Source organism: Protopterus annectens, chromosome 4.part0 (genome assembly GCF_019279795.1).
Source record: "Protopterus annectens isolate FY-2018-M chromosome 4.part0, PAN1.0, whole genome shotgun sequence".
Classification (NCBI taxonomy): Eukaryota; Metazoa; Chordata; order Ceratodontiformes; family Protopteridae; genus Protopterus; species Protopterus annectens.
The window spans coordinates 1208573544-1208593926 of record NC_056733.1 but is presented as its reverse complement, the minus strand read 5'-3'; the positions used below and the strand labels follow the sequence as shown (position 1 = coordinate 1208593926).

General features: G+C 37.4%; 1 protein-coding gene across 2 annotated transcripts in view; it reads right to left on the bottom strand.

Annotated features, from left to right (window-relative positions):
- The window catches only part of JAKMIP2 (janus kinase and microtubule interacting protein 2), a 1408623-nt gene that overhangs the window by 43574 nt on the left and 1344666 nt on the right, over window positions 1–20383 (bottom strand). Inside the window, exon 23 of one of the 2 annotated variants that reach the window (XM_044069137.1) lies at window positions 16827–16900. The exons of the other annotated variant lie outside the window; for it this stretch is intronic. Coding sequence (XP_043925072.1) covers window positions 16850–16900 — 51 coding nt within the window. The 3' untranslated portion in view covers window positions 16827–16849. The remainder of the gene's footprint in view (window positions 1–16826; window positions 16901–20383) is intronic. 2 annotated transcript variants of the gene reach the window in all.

Genomic DNA, 20383 nt, shown 5'->3' with positions numbered 1-20383 from the left:
GAGAAAATCCCCACAACAGGTAAAAGCACAAACAGATTAAAATACATTTTCAGAAGTATTACTAGGATAAATTGTGATCAAGAACACAATATGTACTGCATTTTGCAAGACACACTGCAGAAGTGGATAGCCTATGTCAAGTAAACTCATACATAGTTATTTGAAATATTGATTATATTCCTAATAATGTATGGAGGTGAAAAATTATTGTATTTTGCTGCCAAAATAGACAGACAAATAGAATTAAATGAAGAGGGGGAATGAGCAGGAGGGGAAATTAAGGACATGAAGAGAGAAATGATTATTATTAGAAAGATAAGAATGTTATGGAAGGACATGATAGAAATAAATAAATAACAGTAAGTGTTGTCTGAAGAAGTATACATTAATACTATGATATCATTAAAGTGAGAGCTTCTTTTGATTTATGGTATTTTTTTTAATACAATCAGAAAAGCTTGAGGAACTGTTATTATGTTCTGTTTCATACAGAATAGCAGAAGGAGCTCTCAACCTTTCTATAAATGTCTGATGTGGCTGTATTTAAAAGTCTCTTGTCTAGAATACACTGCTGGGAGAGCTAACACCAGATCAATGAACCTAACATCAAAGATGAATATCAACATATAAGCACATATAAAAATCATGACAAATCCATCACACAGTGCCTTTCAAGATTATGAAATATGTTTTCCATCACAGTCTCAGTAAGCTGATCGTGATGAGGTTGGTATAATGGTTAAGGTGTTTACCTCACAGACACAAGGTTCAGTAAAAGCTGATGAATTATGTCATTGTCTTTCTAACTTCACTGTCATACAACGCATTTACATAATAATTGGTGAACTCCCATGTTTCCATATTTTGATCTTGTTTCTGATAGTGAGAGAAAAAAATCTGATTCTTCAATATTTTGAGACTGTCCAACCAATACTGGAGAAAGTTTAATCCTTTCACAGACAGGCAAATATCTAAGTAACATGACTACAAGTTGGAATGCAAATAGAAGTGTGAAAACACTTCTAGGCCATGCAAAGAGCACTATGAGACACAGCCTGAATCACTACAGAAAGTTGTGAAGATAAGATAATTAAATAATGGAACCAGTGTGTCATACCTCCTGAGTATCAAAGGGAATTATAAGATGGGAAGGAGAAAAGAAGCAATGTATACATCTGATAAGACTTTGCCAGCAAAGCTGTCATCAGTCTTGTAAGATAACAGAAATATTTTAACCCTAATTATACCCAATATTTTCATTTATATAAATGTATGGTTGCCTATGAAGCAAATTATGGTTTAATAAAGATGTTTCTTGTTTTAAAAAAGCAGGAATTGAATAATTTATGTAATATTGCTTAGGTTATATGATAGATAACAATATATGTGAAGTATAAGGTTTGTCATGTTAATATAGTTTGATTACTTTTATATGAATGTAAATGTGTCTGCGTCACAAGTGATAATTCAATAAAGGTGTTTGGAAAACAAGTGGAAAACAAGACATTATTTTTGTACAAAATATAGGCTATGCCCAGCCATTTCTGCAGAAGCAATATGACTGACAGAGTCATCAAACTTAGTGAACCAGAAGCTCTTAGTATCAGTCTACGTGCATCTGTCTGAATAAAAGATGCTAAAGAGAATGACAGTAAAAACTATACCTTGCAGTACCCCCACTAGTAACTTCTACCAGGGAGCTGACCTCTCATCTTTACCATCTGTGTTCTACTGAAACACCAGCTACCATTCTCATTGACTATATATGCACTAACTTCAAATTTGATCACCCCATGATTCAAGAGGGTCTATATTAGATCACTGAATACTTAAAAAAGTGAATGGTGATTAATTGACCCTATGTAAGCAAAAGCTTACAATTTCGAACTGTCAAAACAGCGATTTTTTTTTTCCTAGAGAAAACAAATCGCTGTTCCAAAAAAAAAAACAAAAAAAAAAAACACTTAAAACATTGCACCCCCCACACCCCCTCCTTAAATATACCAACTCCGAGACCACACTACAGTGCCGAAAATGGTAAAGTGACGAAGCAGCCAAGCGAATTCTTTCCCAGGGAAAGAATTCGCTTAAAAGCTGCTTTGATCTTTTGCCGTTTCCATCTTCTGAGTTCGACCAAGATCCATTTGAAAGAATGCATCTTTGTTCTTCTAATAGGGAACCATTCAAGAGAGACTTACAGACCTTCACAAGATAGAGGTAGGGTGTATATAAATCTAACCCTCTGTCCAGAGCAGCTTAAAATAGGTAAACAGACTTAGTAGACATGGTCTCTTAGCAAAGCCACATTTTTTCATATCTAGAAACAGGAGATCTCCTATGGGTGTCTCATAAATATGCTTAATTATTCTCTCCATAGCCTTGCATGGGATACTGGCAAGGCTGCTAGTTTTGTAGCTCCCAGGGTTAGCTGTATATCATACTTAGATATGTAGTGCTGTGATCTGCCAAAAAAAAAAAAGCATTAAGATGTTGTACTAGATTAGATTTTTAGCACTGAGAAAATCTCATTGCATTATCAGGGCCCATAAAATGAATGCTCTCGACTTTGTCAGTTGTGACATTATTTGATCAGTAGATATGACAGAGGTTACTTTCTCAGTCTAGTATGGTAATGACATTAAGTTAAAGCTAAATTTCTTTGCAAAGTCATTGATGATGTCTTTTTATTTAGAATATGCTCTATCACTGATTTCTAGTAAATTACTGCGGTGGTGGTGCTGCGGTAGCTTTGTCTCCTCACAGTAAGACGTTGTTCTGTTCGATTCTCAGCTAAAGTGTCTTCTGTGTGTAGACATGCATGAATGGGCGTGCCTTCGTTGAAGGTTGTGCGTCAGAGCTAGCAACTCGGCATGTAAAAATCTACTGCCAATCATTAGCGGACCGGAGTTCCGCTGTGGTGACCCCTAACCAGGAAAAGACGAAAGACAAACAACAACAACTGATTTCTAGTAAATTGCAATCCTAATTGTAACCCAAGTCTGCTTATTTAAGCACATAACACTTTATTTAATTACATTTTATTTGCAAGCTTAGGATCACAAGAGATCTTGATTAAAATAAATTATCTCTCCATACTTTTATATACTAAGGTAAGCTTTGTTTTACCTTTCAACACTGGGATTATGGGTTACATAGTGCCTGTTCTTCCTGTTGCAGTCTGAATATTCTACTGTTCTACCATAAAGGTTTAAATCTTCCACTATATTTGTATCACATGGTGGCATAGTTTGAAACAACTATCCAAAAAAAATTCTAGAATTTGTTGAAATTGCCAGTTGTTGACATATTGGGGGGCATGATCCCATCTCATTAATAATTGGTTAGACACTATTATAGAATTACCTCAGTGTGAGCTAATCTGTATAAGATTATCCCTTTACTTAGATTCATATGATCATAGGTGAATTCTAGGCTAATTGCCCTAAAGACCAGTTTTTAAGTCTAGCTGATAACCCAAAGTCAGAATCAAACCCTATACCTTGTGCCTAATAGGCGAAAACCTTGATGGAAAATACCAGTGTATCATGCTTTGAAGAAGAATAAAAGACTCAACAGCAATGATTAAGTAAACCATTGATATGCTGGTGAAAATAATATCTATACATTTTTGTCTCACGGGATTTTTCAGCAATTGTTCTCAGCAGTTAATATTAATAAAATAAATGAGACATCAAATATATATTACTTGAAGTGTAATTGTCTTGACCATTTGCAGGATGTTTGAAGTCACCCCTAACTGTCATATTGTTTTTGATTACTAGTTTTTGCAAGAAAGGGTTTTATTCCATACATCCTTCCATGGTCATGGGGGTGTTGCAACACCTATTTATATGGTAATTAAGCAAAACTCCATTACTAAGTATGGGTGATGCTGGATTTACCCATGAATAGCATGCTTTGATAATGAGGATGAAACCTCAATGATAAAACAAAGCCAACCATGGGTAAATCAGCATTAGATACACACAAACAGATATACATGATATGATTATTGCTATTATAAAAATTCATTATTAAAAAAAGAAAACACTTTTTTAAATGTAACACCAAGAACCGCTTCACCAAACACAGATTATATTCTTAATAAAATAGTTTTAATGAAAGATGAGCTAAAAAGCTTTCACAAATTGCTTCATCAGGTCTAATTCAAATACTTCAATTTAAAAGTTGTAGCTTCATTAAAGCTATTTTATTAAGAATATGATCCATGATTGGTGAAGCTGTTCCTGGTGTTATACTTTTAAACTTTTCAGTTTGGCTACACATTGACCTACTGGGGCCCATTTTTTTTTTTTTTTTTGTGGGTTGCATTCATTTATAACAAAGGTACTTGCAGGTCATGCTATACCCTAGGTGGAGGAATGCCCCAATCTCTATTTTACAAATTCATTCTAATGGTATGCTTCAGCAATGGATGCATGAACTTTTAACATCTGATATTAATCCCCTCCTTAACTTCAATAACGGTAGCAGTTTATCTGAAGAAGGACCTGAAAGGTCTGTCTCCGAACAATTTCAAGTGTTGTTAACTGAAATGGAATCTAAATCTAAATTTCATTTCTTTAAAAAATTGCAATGGCAGTGACTGACTTTTGAAGCATATTTAACATTAAAGGTAGTTCCAAAATGGCTCATTGTTGTAAAGATGCCGATATACAGTGAACAATATCTTGATCTGCTAGTAAATGGCAACTCCTTATAGCTTAGTATGGATTATATGATATTAATGAATCATTTCTTTACTTCACCTGAGAAACAAATGAAAGCAGATAATATGGATTTACAAAATAAAATTGCAGCGCATCACTGTTTCTCTATGAATCATAAGGATGTGGAAGGCATGCTAGAACATGTACATACCTTTTAATTAAGACTTATTACCACAAAACAAAGGAAAATTCGTAGAGATGTGCAAGGCTTTCAAAAAGGAGCTGTACTTATCTGGCCTAAAACAGAGGAGCTGCAGTTGTGTCTATGGAAAGCACAAATTAGGATACTTATGTAAATAATCAGCAAGTAGAAATGAATACACCTCAAATGGCATCCGAACAATTTAATCTAGTAATAGTAGACAAGTAATAGTGTACAAGACACCAGTCATTAATGCACATCAGATAACAGCACTGGATTCCCTGGATTTCGGTCAAGCCTATAAAATCATCCACTTCCATTGAAACAATGTGGCAACAGAGATTGAGAAAAACAAGAAGAAGTAAAGGGAAGGCACTCCAGGTACCAAATGTGTAGCAAGAACAGATGCTAGAAGAGGTCAACTTACAAGATATTGTTTTTAATTTATCATCCTATGTGCTTAATGAGACAGAACAAGCTGTACAAAACAAAGATATTACTTTTGTACCATCTTTGTTTGGAAATTGAAATGACTGTCTCATAGATTTATGACTATTTACTCATTCATTAAATGTAAAATTATTTCCTTCTCCACATGTATATCTGAATGATTGTAAAAGGACTAGTACCTTTGTTCCAAATAATCACCCTTTGATTTGTGCATGTCAACAAGCATGTGAATTGGATATAAGGGAGAGATTTATGAATAAAACTAAAAAGGTCTATAACTTAACATCTAGAGAAACCGAGGCTTTAGATTCACTTATATTCAATAATGATATTATAATTAAAAATGAAGGCATGGGGGAGAACTTGTCATAATGGCAATGAGGTCTTGAATAAATCAGCTGTTGGGAAAATTATCAACAAGATAAATAGTGAGGTGTATTCACTGTATCTTGAAGAGCTCTTGTCTTTGAAACATATGAATTATTTTCATGGCTCTCATCCAAAAAATCCTATGTTCTATAGTCTTCCGGAAATACATAAGAATATAGAATCTCCACTGAGACAAAGCTGAAGAATATTTTATTGTTGTATAAAAGATAGTTTTGATTTGTTGGAACATTTATATAATTGATCTGTAAAGGAACATCTGATGGACTTTATTACGATAATTCTGGGTATTGATTATTTACTGTGATTCCAAAATAATTTAGTATAAACTCTGTGAGAATGTTTTTAAGCACTAATTCTGATTTAAGTAATGCAGAAATTCATTTGATGTGTGAGTTACTGGATTTGTTTTTGCTAACAATGTTTTTATGTATGATGAATTAAGCTATTTTACAGAAAAAGGGTGTGATGGACACGCCAGTAGCAAGTTATACTAACTTAGTTTTATCCCAATGGGAAAATAATTTTATATTTTCACAAACAAATTTATTTCTAGATAGGATTCTTTTTTACAAACAGTTTAGGGATGACATTTTTTTTACTGTGGGAAGGTGATGTCTTAGATTTTACTTTATTTACTGATTTTTTAACTAATACTTTAGATTTTTTTAACATTTGAATAATCGGTTTCTACAGAAGAAATACATTTTTAGAATGTCACCTTAATTAAGATAAGAACTGGAGAATTAGCTATTACAGTGTTTAAAAAAGATGTGACCAAAACACATTTTTACATAGAGATAGCATGCACCCATCCTTTATGTTACCTAATGTCTGTAAGAGCCAGATGGTAAGGATAGCTAGATTGAATACGGATGAAGAAATCATGCATAATCAATTAACTGAGATTAAGGAACAATTTTTACATAGGGGATATCATAATGAAGAGATCAAAAGACAATATCAATTATTTAAAGAAAAAGGAAATAATTGAGCCCGACCAGCATTTGCATGTGATAGGGGAATAAAAGAAGAAAAAGTAAGAATGCTAATCTTCTTCTTTCGGCTTTTCTCTGTTAGGGGTCACCACAGCGGTTCAGCTATCCGCTCATGATTGGCAGTGGAGCTTTTACAGTGTTGAGTTGCCAGCCTGGCACCCAACCTTAACCGTATTAAATTTATACATACATATAATGCTCATTTCAAGGCAATACAGGAGATTACAAAAACTGGTTTATTTTTGAAGGCTTAAACAATACTGTCTTAAGAGTGTCTGGATGCACCATAATTTGGACATAGAAATACATTGAGTTTAAAAAAAGTTATGTTATAAAGAAGAGTAGAAAAAACAAATTTAATTAAAAGAGGCACATTTCTTTGTTTAACTGTGCCTTTTGTAAATATATAAAACAGGAATAGTGGATAGTTTTATACACCCAGTGAGTAGAAAAAGATATTTAGTAAAAGGGACTGCAACCTGTAATACGGAAAACAAGATATGGGCTGTATCTGTATGGGCTGTGAGGCTTCCTATGTGGGTAAAACTAACTGCAGACTAAAGGACACACAATGCAATGACATATCTGGTATAAGGAGACAAGTTCAAACCAATGCCTTATTTAAACAATGGCACTCTTTCTATCTTTATGAGCATTGATATGGAATACAGGAGATGATTTAATAACTAAATCAGAAAATTTGGAATACAAGTAGATTAATGAATTACATGCTTGTGTATTACCTGGTCTAAATGAAGCAGTGCATTTAAAACCTATTTTGAAAATTTTACAACAGAAGTACAAATAATGATATTTCTTTAAGTCTGAATGTGATGTCATCTAAACATGTGACCCCCCCCAAAAAACTTTTAAATTGTACAATTTGAATTTGTTTGTATTAGACCTGATGAAGCAGTTTGTGAAAGCTTTTTAGTTTGTCTTTCATTAAAGCTATTTTATTAAGAATATGATCCGTGTTTGGTGAAGCCGTTCTTGGTGTTACATTTTTGTAGGTTTGAGGTTTGGCTACACGTTTACCTGCTGGAACTTTGATTTTTGTGGGTTACGTTTTTAAATAATGCTATTGTATGTAGCGATTTTAATCTTCTTCTTCTATGTCTTTTATAGTATAGCAGATTTCTGATTGATGTGCTGTCCATGTGTAGGGCATGTCCATGCCAATGTTTTCACACTTCATCTCTGAAATGCAGCTTTGTTTCCTGTTTTTGTAATTGCATTTCCTGGTGTTTTTAAATTCAGAACTGCAGTTACTTGCATTCATTTCACATCCTCAAGCAATATAAAAACATCTTGGATAATGTACGAGTCACTGTGTTGTTAATGGATAAAAAGGGGCTTCAAAGTGAACACCAAAATCAGCTAACTTTGTCTAAGGTACTGTTGGTGCTGTTTGTGAATCAAAAGCTGCATAGAAAGTAACATACACATCAGGATCACCTGTTTTAGGAAGTGCATTTTTTTCATAACATTTTTTCTCAGTTTTACTTTGAGTGATCTTGAAACAACAAATAAAGCCACAAAAAATTGTACCTCAAGGAATAGCAGGCTCACAAGTAATTAAGTCCTTTCATCTCAATTGTTTGATTATGTGTTCTCCTGGTATTCCTTGAGGTGTTTCTTGTTTTAATTTAACAATTTTTAAACTTCTGTATTTTTTTTATTGTGTCCACCTTTAGTGAATCTGTAAGAATGAGGAGGCTGTAGCTTTACTTTTTCATAGCTACAACTGGTCAGATCTCTTTTTTGTCTAACCACCATGTACATTTCAGAATGCAAATAAGCTTTCATTGTATAATACATGTTATTGATGGTTAAATATGTTTCTTTAATCTTACCTTTAAGTATGCATTGACTACCCTTCCATTAAGACAGTTAGGCAAAAAGCTGGTGACAGCCCTGTCTGTCCCATAGGGTCTGAAGGAGTGGAAAGTGTTACATGCTTTACTATGGGAGATTCTAGATAGGGTCATTAAATGAAAGTTCATTGACAATGCAGATCACTACAACGCCCAAAGTCAGGAAAGCCTCAAGAATGCACATCTTGTTTAGAATAAGCACATTACAAATTGTCAATCTCACTTTGTAGTAATTCTTAGGTATAAATTTAGGAGGTTTTTTGATTTTACTCTGCTTAAAAATGCATTGGGGATAGCAGAATCTCTGTTCAACATGCAATTCCATACTAGCAGAACCAGTGGAAGCCATGGCGAAGCACACATCTGCCTCTGTGTGTATGCGCAATGAATGTTCGTTAACAGACACTAACTACAAAGTCAGTTATTAAGTAAATTTGTTTTTTATTAAATTTGGTGTGCCATAATTGATGCAGAATGATATGTATTATGTGAGCCTTTCTTGCATCAAAAAGACTATACAGCATACTTTCATATCATTCACCCAATATTTACAATGGTTAGGCCAAAGCCATCTCTAGTGTCATTTAATCTTTTAAGTGTCTTTGACAATTCCCTTATTTTGCCACAGAGGGAGTGATGAATCTAAGTTGCTCCCTAACTTATCACAGTGCGTGTGCACCAAATCACTGAATCACCAATGCAAGACCAAACAAGCTACAATGTTAATCATATGGGCTTCGAGATCTTGCAAGTATTTTTAAGTTTAGTTTACATATAGGTGCGATTTTACTTCCACAGTGTGATATAATTTGCTCTCATATTATCACACATTGTTTAACGTATCTATGCCTTTCATGTATACCAGTATTTTTTCTAGTGTCTATGCTATATAGTATATAAAGAATTAAATTGTCTTGCAGGCTAATCAACATAAAAAGTAAACATTGTATTTTTGCAATGTTAGTTCATTTGCAAAATGTAGCTTTTAAAGGATATATATGCAGGTCACAAAACTGCTAAATGCTTGGAACTACTTCATAACCTTTAATTCCTTCTCATTATTTGCAGCTTAAAAAAAATATGTCATATTATCTTCATAATCTCTGGGTGCATCGCCTCATTTCTGCCTACTCCAGACTTGCATATTACCTCTGGGGAACATAACACCTACTTAAAACATGAAATCTTTTAAGCATCTTGAGCCCATCATCGACAACACATTTTGAATGACTACCGTATCACGTCCATCATTACAAAACCTAAACAAAGTTATGGTAAGTTATATAGGGCCAAAGATTTTAGGACTGTCTACCGCACAGCATCTACAACCTATGTTTTCTTGTTACTCGGCCTCCTGTGCGCCTCACAACTACCACACATGCATTTGAGGTAGTGTTACTGGCATGCTGTACATTGTCACTCTCACCACAATGAAGCCTTAAACAAGCTTACCAGAATTCCTAAACTGCTTGAAGCAACAACCTTACCAGAATGTCTCAAACTGCCTGAAATTCACCAGCCATCAATGTCTGGTGATGGCTGATATACTCCAGTAAACGACAATTATTACCAAAGACTCAGTGATTTGGCATAACCTCCTCCAGGTATTGTTCCACTAATGCTCCTTTACTACAAGTCAATCCATCAACCTGCAAAAAAAGAAAGCCAGCCTATAGAGTCAGCTAGTAAAGCAGTAGACTAAACCTACTGTTAACATAAGACAATTTGCTTCCAAACAGAGCTTTTGTATGACAATCAAGTCACACATACACAGTTGTAATTCTATAACTGTGGAGTTATTTGACATCTAAATGTTCACAAGACTACCCTTTCAGGTCTATATATCCTTTTGTATTGAACATCCACCTGACCTCCTATTAACTATTCCCACTTCCTTAGTTCTTTCTGTCTCACGTATTGTTTTTTCTTCTGGATTTCTGTTATTAATTTATTTATTGCTGACTCACTGAATGTAATTTCTGCAACTGTCAAACCTTTGAAATACTTTCCCAGAAAATGATGCTCAGCAAACCTAAAACCAAGCTTTTTGCATTGGGCAATCCCACTGTACCCTAAACATGGAGGGAAGGCCCACACATTCCTTTAATTTGTGTATACTAAATCCACTGTTACATAATTGTAGAGGAAGAACAAAGTTGGTTTAGGTGAACGTAAAATTTAGGTGAAACTGTTTGGAGGTTTGGGACTTGCAGAACTGTCAGATTCCCCTATATTCACTCTCTTCCTTCCTCTTACCGACCCAATTTCTGCCTCTATTATTCTCATAACTTTCTCTGAGTACTCCTCCCACCCTCCTCTTATCCCCTCCTACTTTTCTGCATAGGAGCACAGGGAAATAATTTCCTGGAGATTGTTAATCACCAGAAACCTGGTAACTGTTTATAGGTGCCAGCTTGGAATTTATGCTTATATTTTGCTCCTGGCATTTGAAGGAACAGGGAGCATTGATTTCTGATTGTTTCTGGTTTGGCAGTCAGTATCATTGTTGGACTTTATGATTGATCTGGTTCCTATTAAAGGCATCTACCAGGAAAATGGTACAGCGAGCTTGCAGACCCCTGCATCATCAAGGATGTTGATCACCAAAGAGCCTGTGGTCTGCTTCCCATCTTGGGGTTGGTGCTACTGTTTTACTTCTGGTGAGAGAAGAAGCAGAGCAGCATTGTATCCCAGCAGCATGAAACTGTGGTGAGACCAGCACTAGTAGTAGTCAGGCAGTAGCCAGTCAGATGACACCCCTTTTGTTAGCATTCTTGACAAAGCTAATTCTTTCTTTTCAGTAAGTATTGCTTGATGTGCTTCTAACTTCAAAATATCTGCCTAAATACCTCATCTATAAATAATCAAGATCTACTTATTGGTTTCCCTCAACTGTTTGGCAGTGCCCTGTACAGATGCAGGCACCCTGAATTGACATTTTTCCTGTAAAAGCACCCTTGAAATTTCACTAGTACCTAGCTGCACACAAGGCAACTAGTTTCCAGTGACAAGCACTGCCCCCGGAGTTGCAAATCAGATGCTCCTGACATTGCTTTATATTCTGGCATTTCAACTATCTAATCAATAAAATAGGGTCTGTTGCCATGTATATGAACTTTCACACTATCTCTGTTACCATCTTGGTGAATAGGTAGTCTGAAGCAATGTAGAAATTGCCTCATGTTTACTAAAAAACAACTAATTCTCAAACAAACTAATAAGGTATGTGAGAGATGTTTTACACAATGTCACTGGAGGCAAAGCTCTCACATAAAATCACTACTGATGTCAATCAGGTTGTCAGCAGTGCACATGCTGCACTCATCACACACAGTCCAAAGCAGACACATAGACCCACAAATGCTGAGGCACTTAAATTTAACCTTCCTAAACTCTAAAGATGACCTAGACAAAGTATGCATAACAAATGCCCTCAGTAGCCCCGAATGCACTCTTTCAAAACAAGAACCACATTAACACATATAGCCACATCTCAAAAAGTCTCCACTTCTAGCCCATAAGACTTCTTGTAGCCCTTTTCCTGATGGATGCCTTTAACAGAAACCACCACACAATCCAACATCCTGGTCATTGGAGACTGCATTGTGAGACGCACTGATGTTCCCCTTACCATTTCTAAAGAGAAAGTCGCAGTCAGTTTCTGATCAGGGGCCAGGATTCACCACTTTATGTATGCACTCAGGTCACTGGACTACAAGTACCAATATGACTCAGTCATAGTCCATGTGTGTGTAAATGACCTGAAACATACCACCCTACACTATATGAAGACAGACATCATGGAGCTCTCAGAATATGTGCCCCAGGCTGGTATGAGCCTAGCACTGAGCAGCATTTTACCTTCTCTGAGGATGATGCCACAATACAAACTGAAAATGACTGACTCTTATAATTGGCTTAGTTTCTGGTGTCATTCTAAGGGGGGGGGGGGGCAATATTTGTCAGCATAGAGGAAGATGGTCAACAGACCATGCTGCTTTGCCAGGGATGGTCTGCACCTCTCCTCTCTAGGCTTTTAAATTTTAGCTAAAACATTGTTCTTCCCTATAGGGCGTTTTTTAGGAAATGCGAAACTGAATGTACTTCCAACATAGCAAATCAAAGCCAAGAAAAATTAAAGGTGTTAGTGCTCAATGCTAGGAGTTTAAACAAGAAACACCACTCTCCTACAAATTCTCCTCTCCTTTGAAAATGCTCATGTCTGTGCAGTCCCTGAGACATGGTTTAAAGCCATGGAGAGTGCACCATCAGTGCAAGGTTATAATGCCTTCCAAACATTCAGACCAGCTACACACAAGAGGAACAAAAGGTGGAGGTGTTTCGATTTACATAAAAAAAAATATTCGTCAAGGCTGGTAATGCACTTGAGCTTCTCCACATTCAAATCACCATAGGCAATATCCCATACCATCTCCGTGCAAGCTGCAGGTCCCCTTCTATGTCTTAACCCTGAAATGTTCAGAAACTACTCTAAGGGTAACTTTCTACTGTTGAGTGATAACCTGGTAAAATTTCAACCTCCTTTAACCATGAGAACACTGCTGCCTATGTGAAACTCTTCACATAAACCCTAAACAAGCATATTACTAGCTTCATAGAAGCATCTGTACCCACCAGGAAGAAGTACAGAACTAACTCAAAAAAGCCCCCCTAAGGGATTAATAACATCAATACATTTTATAAGAGAAGATACAAAATCATGGCAAATCTGGAGTTGTAGCACCCAGTAGGATAAAAGTACTCTCACCAAACTAAACAAATAACTTAGAGATCTAATAGAGCCTACTAAATCCATTTCTGAGGTAAATTTGGCCTCCCAGGCCAAAGCCACTAAAGCCAAACACAAAGTATTCTTTAGCTGTGTCCACAACCTCAAAAGCAATACACAATTGTATGTGGAGCTCGTTGTTTATGGAGCTACCTCTTCTGAGCCAGAAGATATAGCAAACCTACTGGCCAACAAATTCAGCTCTAACGTTACTCCTCTCTCCTTCTATCTCCCCTCAGGAAATAATATCAGATATAGCTCCCCCTACTATCACTAGGGAACAGGTCTTCAGTGCTGTCTCTAAGGTCAAGAACACTGCATCAATAGGCACAGGCAGCATCCCAGGATGTCTTCTACACAGTATGAAGCCTGACCTATCAGGGCCTCTGGAATTCATATTTAACTGTAGCCTCCAAACAGGTTTCACTGTTCATGAAAGGAGAACAGCAACATTCACTCCTCTGCTCAAAAGTGACCCATCTACTGACCCTGGAAAATAGAGACCCACAAGTCTCACTATTCTCACATGCAAAACCATGGAAAGAATTATCATGGAAATGATGAATAATGGTGTAGGAAACCTTCAGACACTGGACCCAACCCAATTTGGTTCTGTCAAGGGCAGGTCATGCCTACTCAGCCTGTTGGACTTCTTCGAGAAGGTCACCAAAGCAATGGATGAAGGTAAATGGTTCACACTGCCTACCTTGACCTTGCCAAGGCATTTGACACAACACCCCTCTCAAGAATTGTTGACAAACTCAAGATGTTAGGTATAAACCCTTACATTACCCAGTGGATAGCCAGCTGACTAACAGACAGGACTCAGGAAGTTAGAATTGGGGAGTCCACTTCTGCAAAGTGGACAGTCACAAGCAGCATCCTTCTTGGATCGGTCCTGGAACTCTTCCTTTTGGCATTCACTTCTCTGAAGTCAAGGCTAATGTCAAGGGCCTCTGGCTGACTAAATTTGCAAATTATTGTGAATTAGGGGTAATCATAGAATCCTTCACTGACACAAATATTTTCCAGAAAGGACTGACACAGACAAATAACTTGTGTCAGAGCCATGGACTAAAATTAAATGCTAAGAAATGCATAATAGTATTTTTCAGGAAGTCATGCACTCCTGTGTTATATTGACAACACACCCCTAAAAGCTGACTCAGTAATCAGGGACTAGGGATCACACACAGACATTAATTTAGATTTTGGTCATCATGTGTCGACAGTAATGAGAAAATCATTCTGTGTTGTGCAACTTATAAACAAACATATGACATCTAGGTCCAAAAAGGTCATTGTTGCACTGTATCAGACACTCATCCAACCTATCACTGAGTACTATGCCCCCTTTGCTATCTACCTAACCAGGCCCTTCCAACAACTGGAACTTTCATTGAGGTTTCTCACTAAAATATGGGACATTTATTTATTTATTTATTGACATTTGTTAACTGGGTTTGTCCAACTGGGCTTGTGGCCCATTTTCAGTGGAGACCCGAGGAAAAAAGCTCCAGTAATACATTTTAAAACAAGTACAATTTTAAACAATATTGATATAATAGCAGTTATAGCAAAACAATTCACATATATGTTGGGTTACATGCATAAAGTTAAAGTTGCATTAAAAAGAAGCTAAGTAACAATTTTACATTGATATAGTTCAAAAGGTCAATAATAAACATTTTTTGTTTGTATAAAATTGTGCAAATGCATAGTAGACACATTGGAGAGAGAGGTGTAATGAGGTACTAAGTATGGTCCTTTTGGGGGTACATAAAGGGAAGGAAGACTAGGTAGGGTCATGGCAAGTGCAGGTTCTGGAATTGATAAAATAAGCTTTTAGTTCACTTTTTAAAGTGTGAGGTGTGGGAGATTGAACGTAAGTCAAGGGGAAGTTTGTTCCAAGCATGGGCAAGGGAGTGTTTGTAGAGTAGTTTGCCTATTGACATAAGTAACATGTTCTATGCAGACCACCTCAAGGCCCAAGCCCTGTATTCTCTCTACTGCAGGCTATTGAGGGGGATCTATGCCTGGCATACAAGGCATTGCCAGACCCCACTCTGATGCACCTCCTGCATATCCACAAAACAAACAGCACCATGATTAGCCTTCTAAAGACTGAAATGTTGCCCTGTGATATAAGTAGGACCTGTTGGAGACACAGTATGTATCCCACAGACTACCCCTTCTCTGAAACAGGCTTCCCATCCATGTGAAGCAGAGTTCCTCCCTAACCCAGTTCAAGTTTAACTTGGACAACTGGATGGGACACAGGTAACCTGTAAATAGTAAAGCTTCCAGACATCTGCTTACACTTATCAAGGGTATGAGAACTTGTCAGAGATTTGGGAGGCATTGTTAGCCTGGTACATTCCTATGAATCTATACTCCCTATCCCATTCTGTCACACCCACTGCACTTCTGCATCAATCTTCTTTCCATACAACTTATAAGATAACTACAATAGTTGACCCGATGTTCTTCAACACTGCTTTTAGTACATCCAGTATCTTCCAGCATGGATATGCACCATATTTACAACTGCTGTTTGCTACTAATATGCATCATGTAAACCTATTCCACTGGCATTGGGCATGCTTTGTATATCTGCATTCTGCTTCCACTTACGAAGCAGAATAAAAAGTTTACTGTTGAGGCATTTGGTGTTCCTGTACATGTCAGTGTCATTTAGCTGTATCTGTGTTCAGAGTACAGAGTAGGTTATTACATTACTGTTCTAATATGAGTACTACATTACTCTTCTTGTTTTTGCTTTGTTCGGGATCTATTTTAGTACTTCTACCATTAACTGCTCCTAGCAATAACTTAGTAACTCACTGTCATCATTTACAGATGCATATACTTAAAATTGGTAGTAAGTTAAAAAAAGTTGTTTTTTTTGCCTCCTCTGCACCAGCCACTGGGGGGTGCTCTTCCTCCACTCTCTGATCTCTAAATATACTGCCACTGAGGGTGCACTATCTTGTAGAAAGCATATTTAAAGATAAAGTCTGTATATTCAAGATTCTCACACTCAAATACACAATCGTTCAGCTGTGAGCAACTGATTCAAGGGTAGCTTGAGCATGACCAAATAAAAGACAACGGATCATGTTTCATTAATGATGCAGCAAACATCAAGGTACAGCTGTTACTGTAAACACTGTCTACGTTTAGTTCAACTGTTGCTTGCCTACTGGTAACACTTGTCTTCATTGTTACAGCCTTCTGTGTACATTCCTGTACATTCAATGTTTTCTAAGTATGTAATCATGCTTGTTCTGTGTATTTTGTTAGTATGTCTTGTACATTGGGACTACTTCTTTGCAGGCTTCCATTGTAAATAAATTATACCCATTTGAAGCTCTTGTCAGCAAAAATAAATAAAATAATTACAGCATACTTGAAAGACAGATTATATTATATAATTAAGTGAAAGCTTCTTACCTCTTTACAAAATGTTAGTGACATCAAGGCCAAAGGATAAAGGCAAGAGAGAAGAACAAGAACAGAAAAAGAAACTGCAAACAAAGGAGAACCCATTAAGCAAAAAGTAGAAAAGGTGTGAAAACAGAATGCAAGAAATATTATTGTTGAAGCAGTCTATAAAAGAAACCTGCATTTGATTGCTGTACCATGCTTTACAGGCAGCCTGACATCATTCCATAGACATTCACTAGTAGTATCAGTTTTCAATTCCTTTTTTCAGGAAACATTTTTAAGTTAAAAGTTTACTAATTGTAGCTCCTCTATTTGCAATGCATGTGACAAAAATTACAAGGAAACAATAAAGGCTCGTGTTTATAGCATATAGTGTATCAGAGCACATTTAACATATAATGAGATCACAGAGTAACCTGACTTTTATGTTTAAACTACAGCTGTGTAAGTAAACTTACCATAACAGTATATGTTCCAATAGATCACTTTTGAGGTAGCATAAACTATCTGAGTTATATTTTGCAAGAGATATGGCCATCTGGCCAGCTTTTCAAAGTTTAAAAGCACCCTCCACATGCTCTAACTCTTAGGAGCTTGAGCAGAACCCCCAAAAATGCAGTTAGAGTGCCAAAAGCTTCAGAGTTTTCTTACCCCAAGAAGGGAGGCATAAGCCCTTTAAGGAAAAAATGAGAGGAAATGAAAAAATAAGAATAACACACAAGGGTCTATACAGCCACAACCTGACAATATAAAACAGCTTAAAAAAGGGGGCTGAAAGGAGAGAACAGCTAGTGCAATAGTGATCTAATATAACATTTTCCTTTATAAGTTTACTTACACAACTGTACTATGTTCACCATTAGATTGCTGTTGCACTAGTCTAAGTTATTTGGGCAAACTACCATACCTTAGAAACAAAAGGGGAGGAGGAAGAAAATTAAAATTCAGGAGCCCATGCAGAAGGATCCTAGCAAACTCTCTTCTAGACCTGGAAAAGTTATCCAGTTTGTAATGGTTTGTAAAAGTATGTACAGAGGATGAGGCTGCTGCCTCTAGAATACTCCTAGAGTCCACCCTTTTTTTTCCAGAAAGCCACTGAAGAAGCCAAACCCTAGTGGAATGAGCCCTAACCCTGACCAAAAGTGGCTTGTTATGGTAAGAATAATACAATTAAATAATATGACAACCATATAGAAATTGTTTCCTTCGACACTGGTTTCCCTTTCCTTTTACCTTCATAGGAGACAAACTACTGATCAGCTTTTCTGAAGTACTGAGTTTTGTCTATTTAGTATTTGAGCTGCATATGGCATGCAAAATATGAATACATTTCATACGTTGGTACTAGGCTACCAGCCCTAGGGCCTATACAAGCCTAGCCTTAACAATTCCCTGGCTATTTCTTCCCACAATATTTACTTCCCTGGACCCCTGTCAAGCAGAGTGACTGATTTGATCCCCGGGATAAATTTCCTATCTCCCATCCAGTCATTTAGGTTCCTTTTGAAAAGGGCCAAGGAGCTGCTCTGCTTGACATGTATGGGCAGTCTATTCCAGAGTATGGGGAGTCTCTGGGTCAGGAACCTATCCCTCCAGCATGTTTTGTTAATTGTGATGACAAGGTTTAGGTCCCTGGAGCATGTGGCTCTGATGGATTGGGATTTCTTTAAGTATAGCATGTACAACAGCTCTGGGTATGGCATGGCTTTGTATGTTAAGCAGAGATCGCCTTTGAGTAGACGATATGTGACAGAGTATAGCTGGAGTTTTTTAGTTGGTCAGCATAGGGCATCTGCTTTAGGCCTGTGATTCCTTTAGTGAGGTGTTTCTGTGGCCTTTACAGTTATTGCAGATGTCTTGTGAGGTACATACCAAATGGGGTGTTGTACTCTATGATGGGTCTAATGAGGGATGAGTACAGTGGGACAATTACCTCCTTTTTTCTGGATGAAAAGTCCTTAGTGATGAGGTGTGCCATGTAGAAAGATTTCCTGACTGTTGTGGTGATGTGGTTATCGACGGTGAGACCACTGTCCACCTGTGTTCCTAAGTCTCTTATCACACTTTCAGTGTTTAGTGTACTGCCATCTATGTGGTAATTCATGGGTACATGTTTTTTCCCAAAGGGGATAACTATACACTTCTTGGCATTGAGCTTGAGCCCATGGCTCTGGCACCAAGCATCTGTTTGTTAGGCCCTTTTGTAGAATATCCACATCATCTGGGGATTCAATAATGGCTCCCAGTTTACAGTCATCTGCGAACTCAGTGTTGGCCTGTAATTCAGAGAAGTAGATGCCAAACAAGGGCGGTCCCAGGACTGGATCCTGAGGTACTACACTTATCATTTGTCTGGAGTTAGATTTGGAGTTGGATACTTTTACAGTGTGGGTTCTGTCAGTAAGTCAGTTGGCATCCCATCGAGTGACATAGGGATTTATGCCCAGCTTAGTAAGCTTATCTATGATTTCAGAGTGGGGGATGGTGTCGAAGACCTTGGCAAGGTCCAGATAGGCTGTGTGGACTGCCTTACCCTTATCCACGACTCTGGAGACTGATTTGAAGAAGTCAATCAGGTTCAGGAGACACGATCACCCCTTCACGAACCCAAACTGGGTGGGGTCCAGTGTTTGAAGGTTGCCAATGTCTTTGCTTATAAGTTCCATGATAATACGTTCCGTTGCCTTGCAGGTCAGGCTTGTCAGCTTGACTCCAAATCCAGCTCCAGACAAGTGACAAGTTGAGTATCTCAGGGTTCAGTCCTGGGACCGCTCTTGTTTGGCATCTACTTCTCTGAAGTACAGGCCAACATTAAGGGACTCTGGCTAACAAAGTTCGCAGATGAATGCAAACTGGGAGCCATTATTGAATCCTCAAATGATGTGGATATTCTACAAAAGGGCCTAACAGAAACAGATGCTTGGTGCCGGAGCCATGGGCTTAAACTCAATGCCAAGAAATGTATAGTTTTCCCCTTTGGGAAAAAACATGTATCCGTGAATTACCACATAGGTGGCAGTACACTAAACACCGATAGTGTGATAACAGACTTAGGGATACAGAGGGACAGTGGTCTCACCTTCGATAACCACATCGCCACAACAGTCAAGAAATCCTTCTATGTGTCACACCTCATTACTAAGGGCTTTTCATCCAGAAAAAAGGAGGTCATTAGACCCATTATAGAATACAACGTCCCATTTGGTATGTACCTCTTAAGATATCCGCAACAGCTGGAAAGGCTGCAGAAATACCTCACTAAAAGAATCACAGGCCTAAAGCAGATGCCCTATGCTGACTATCCAAAAAAACTCTACCTATACTCTGTCACATATCGTCTACTCAGAGGCAATCTCTGCTTAACATACAAGGCCATGTCAAACCCAGAGCTATTGAACATGCTACACAAAGAAATTCCAATCCCTCAGAGACACACGCTCCAGGGTTCTAAACCTTGTCATCACAATGAACAAAACATGCTGGAGGGATAGGTTCCTGACCCAGAGACTCCCCAGATTCTGGAATAGACTGCCCATAGGTTCATAGGTAGGTACTAGGCTATC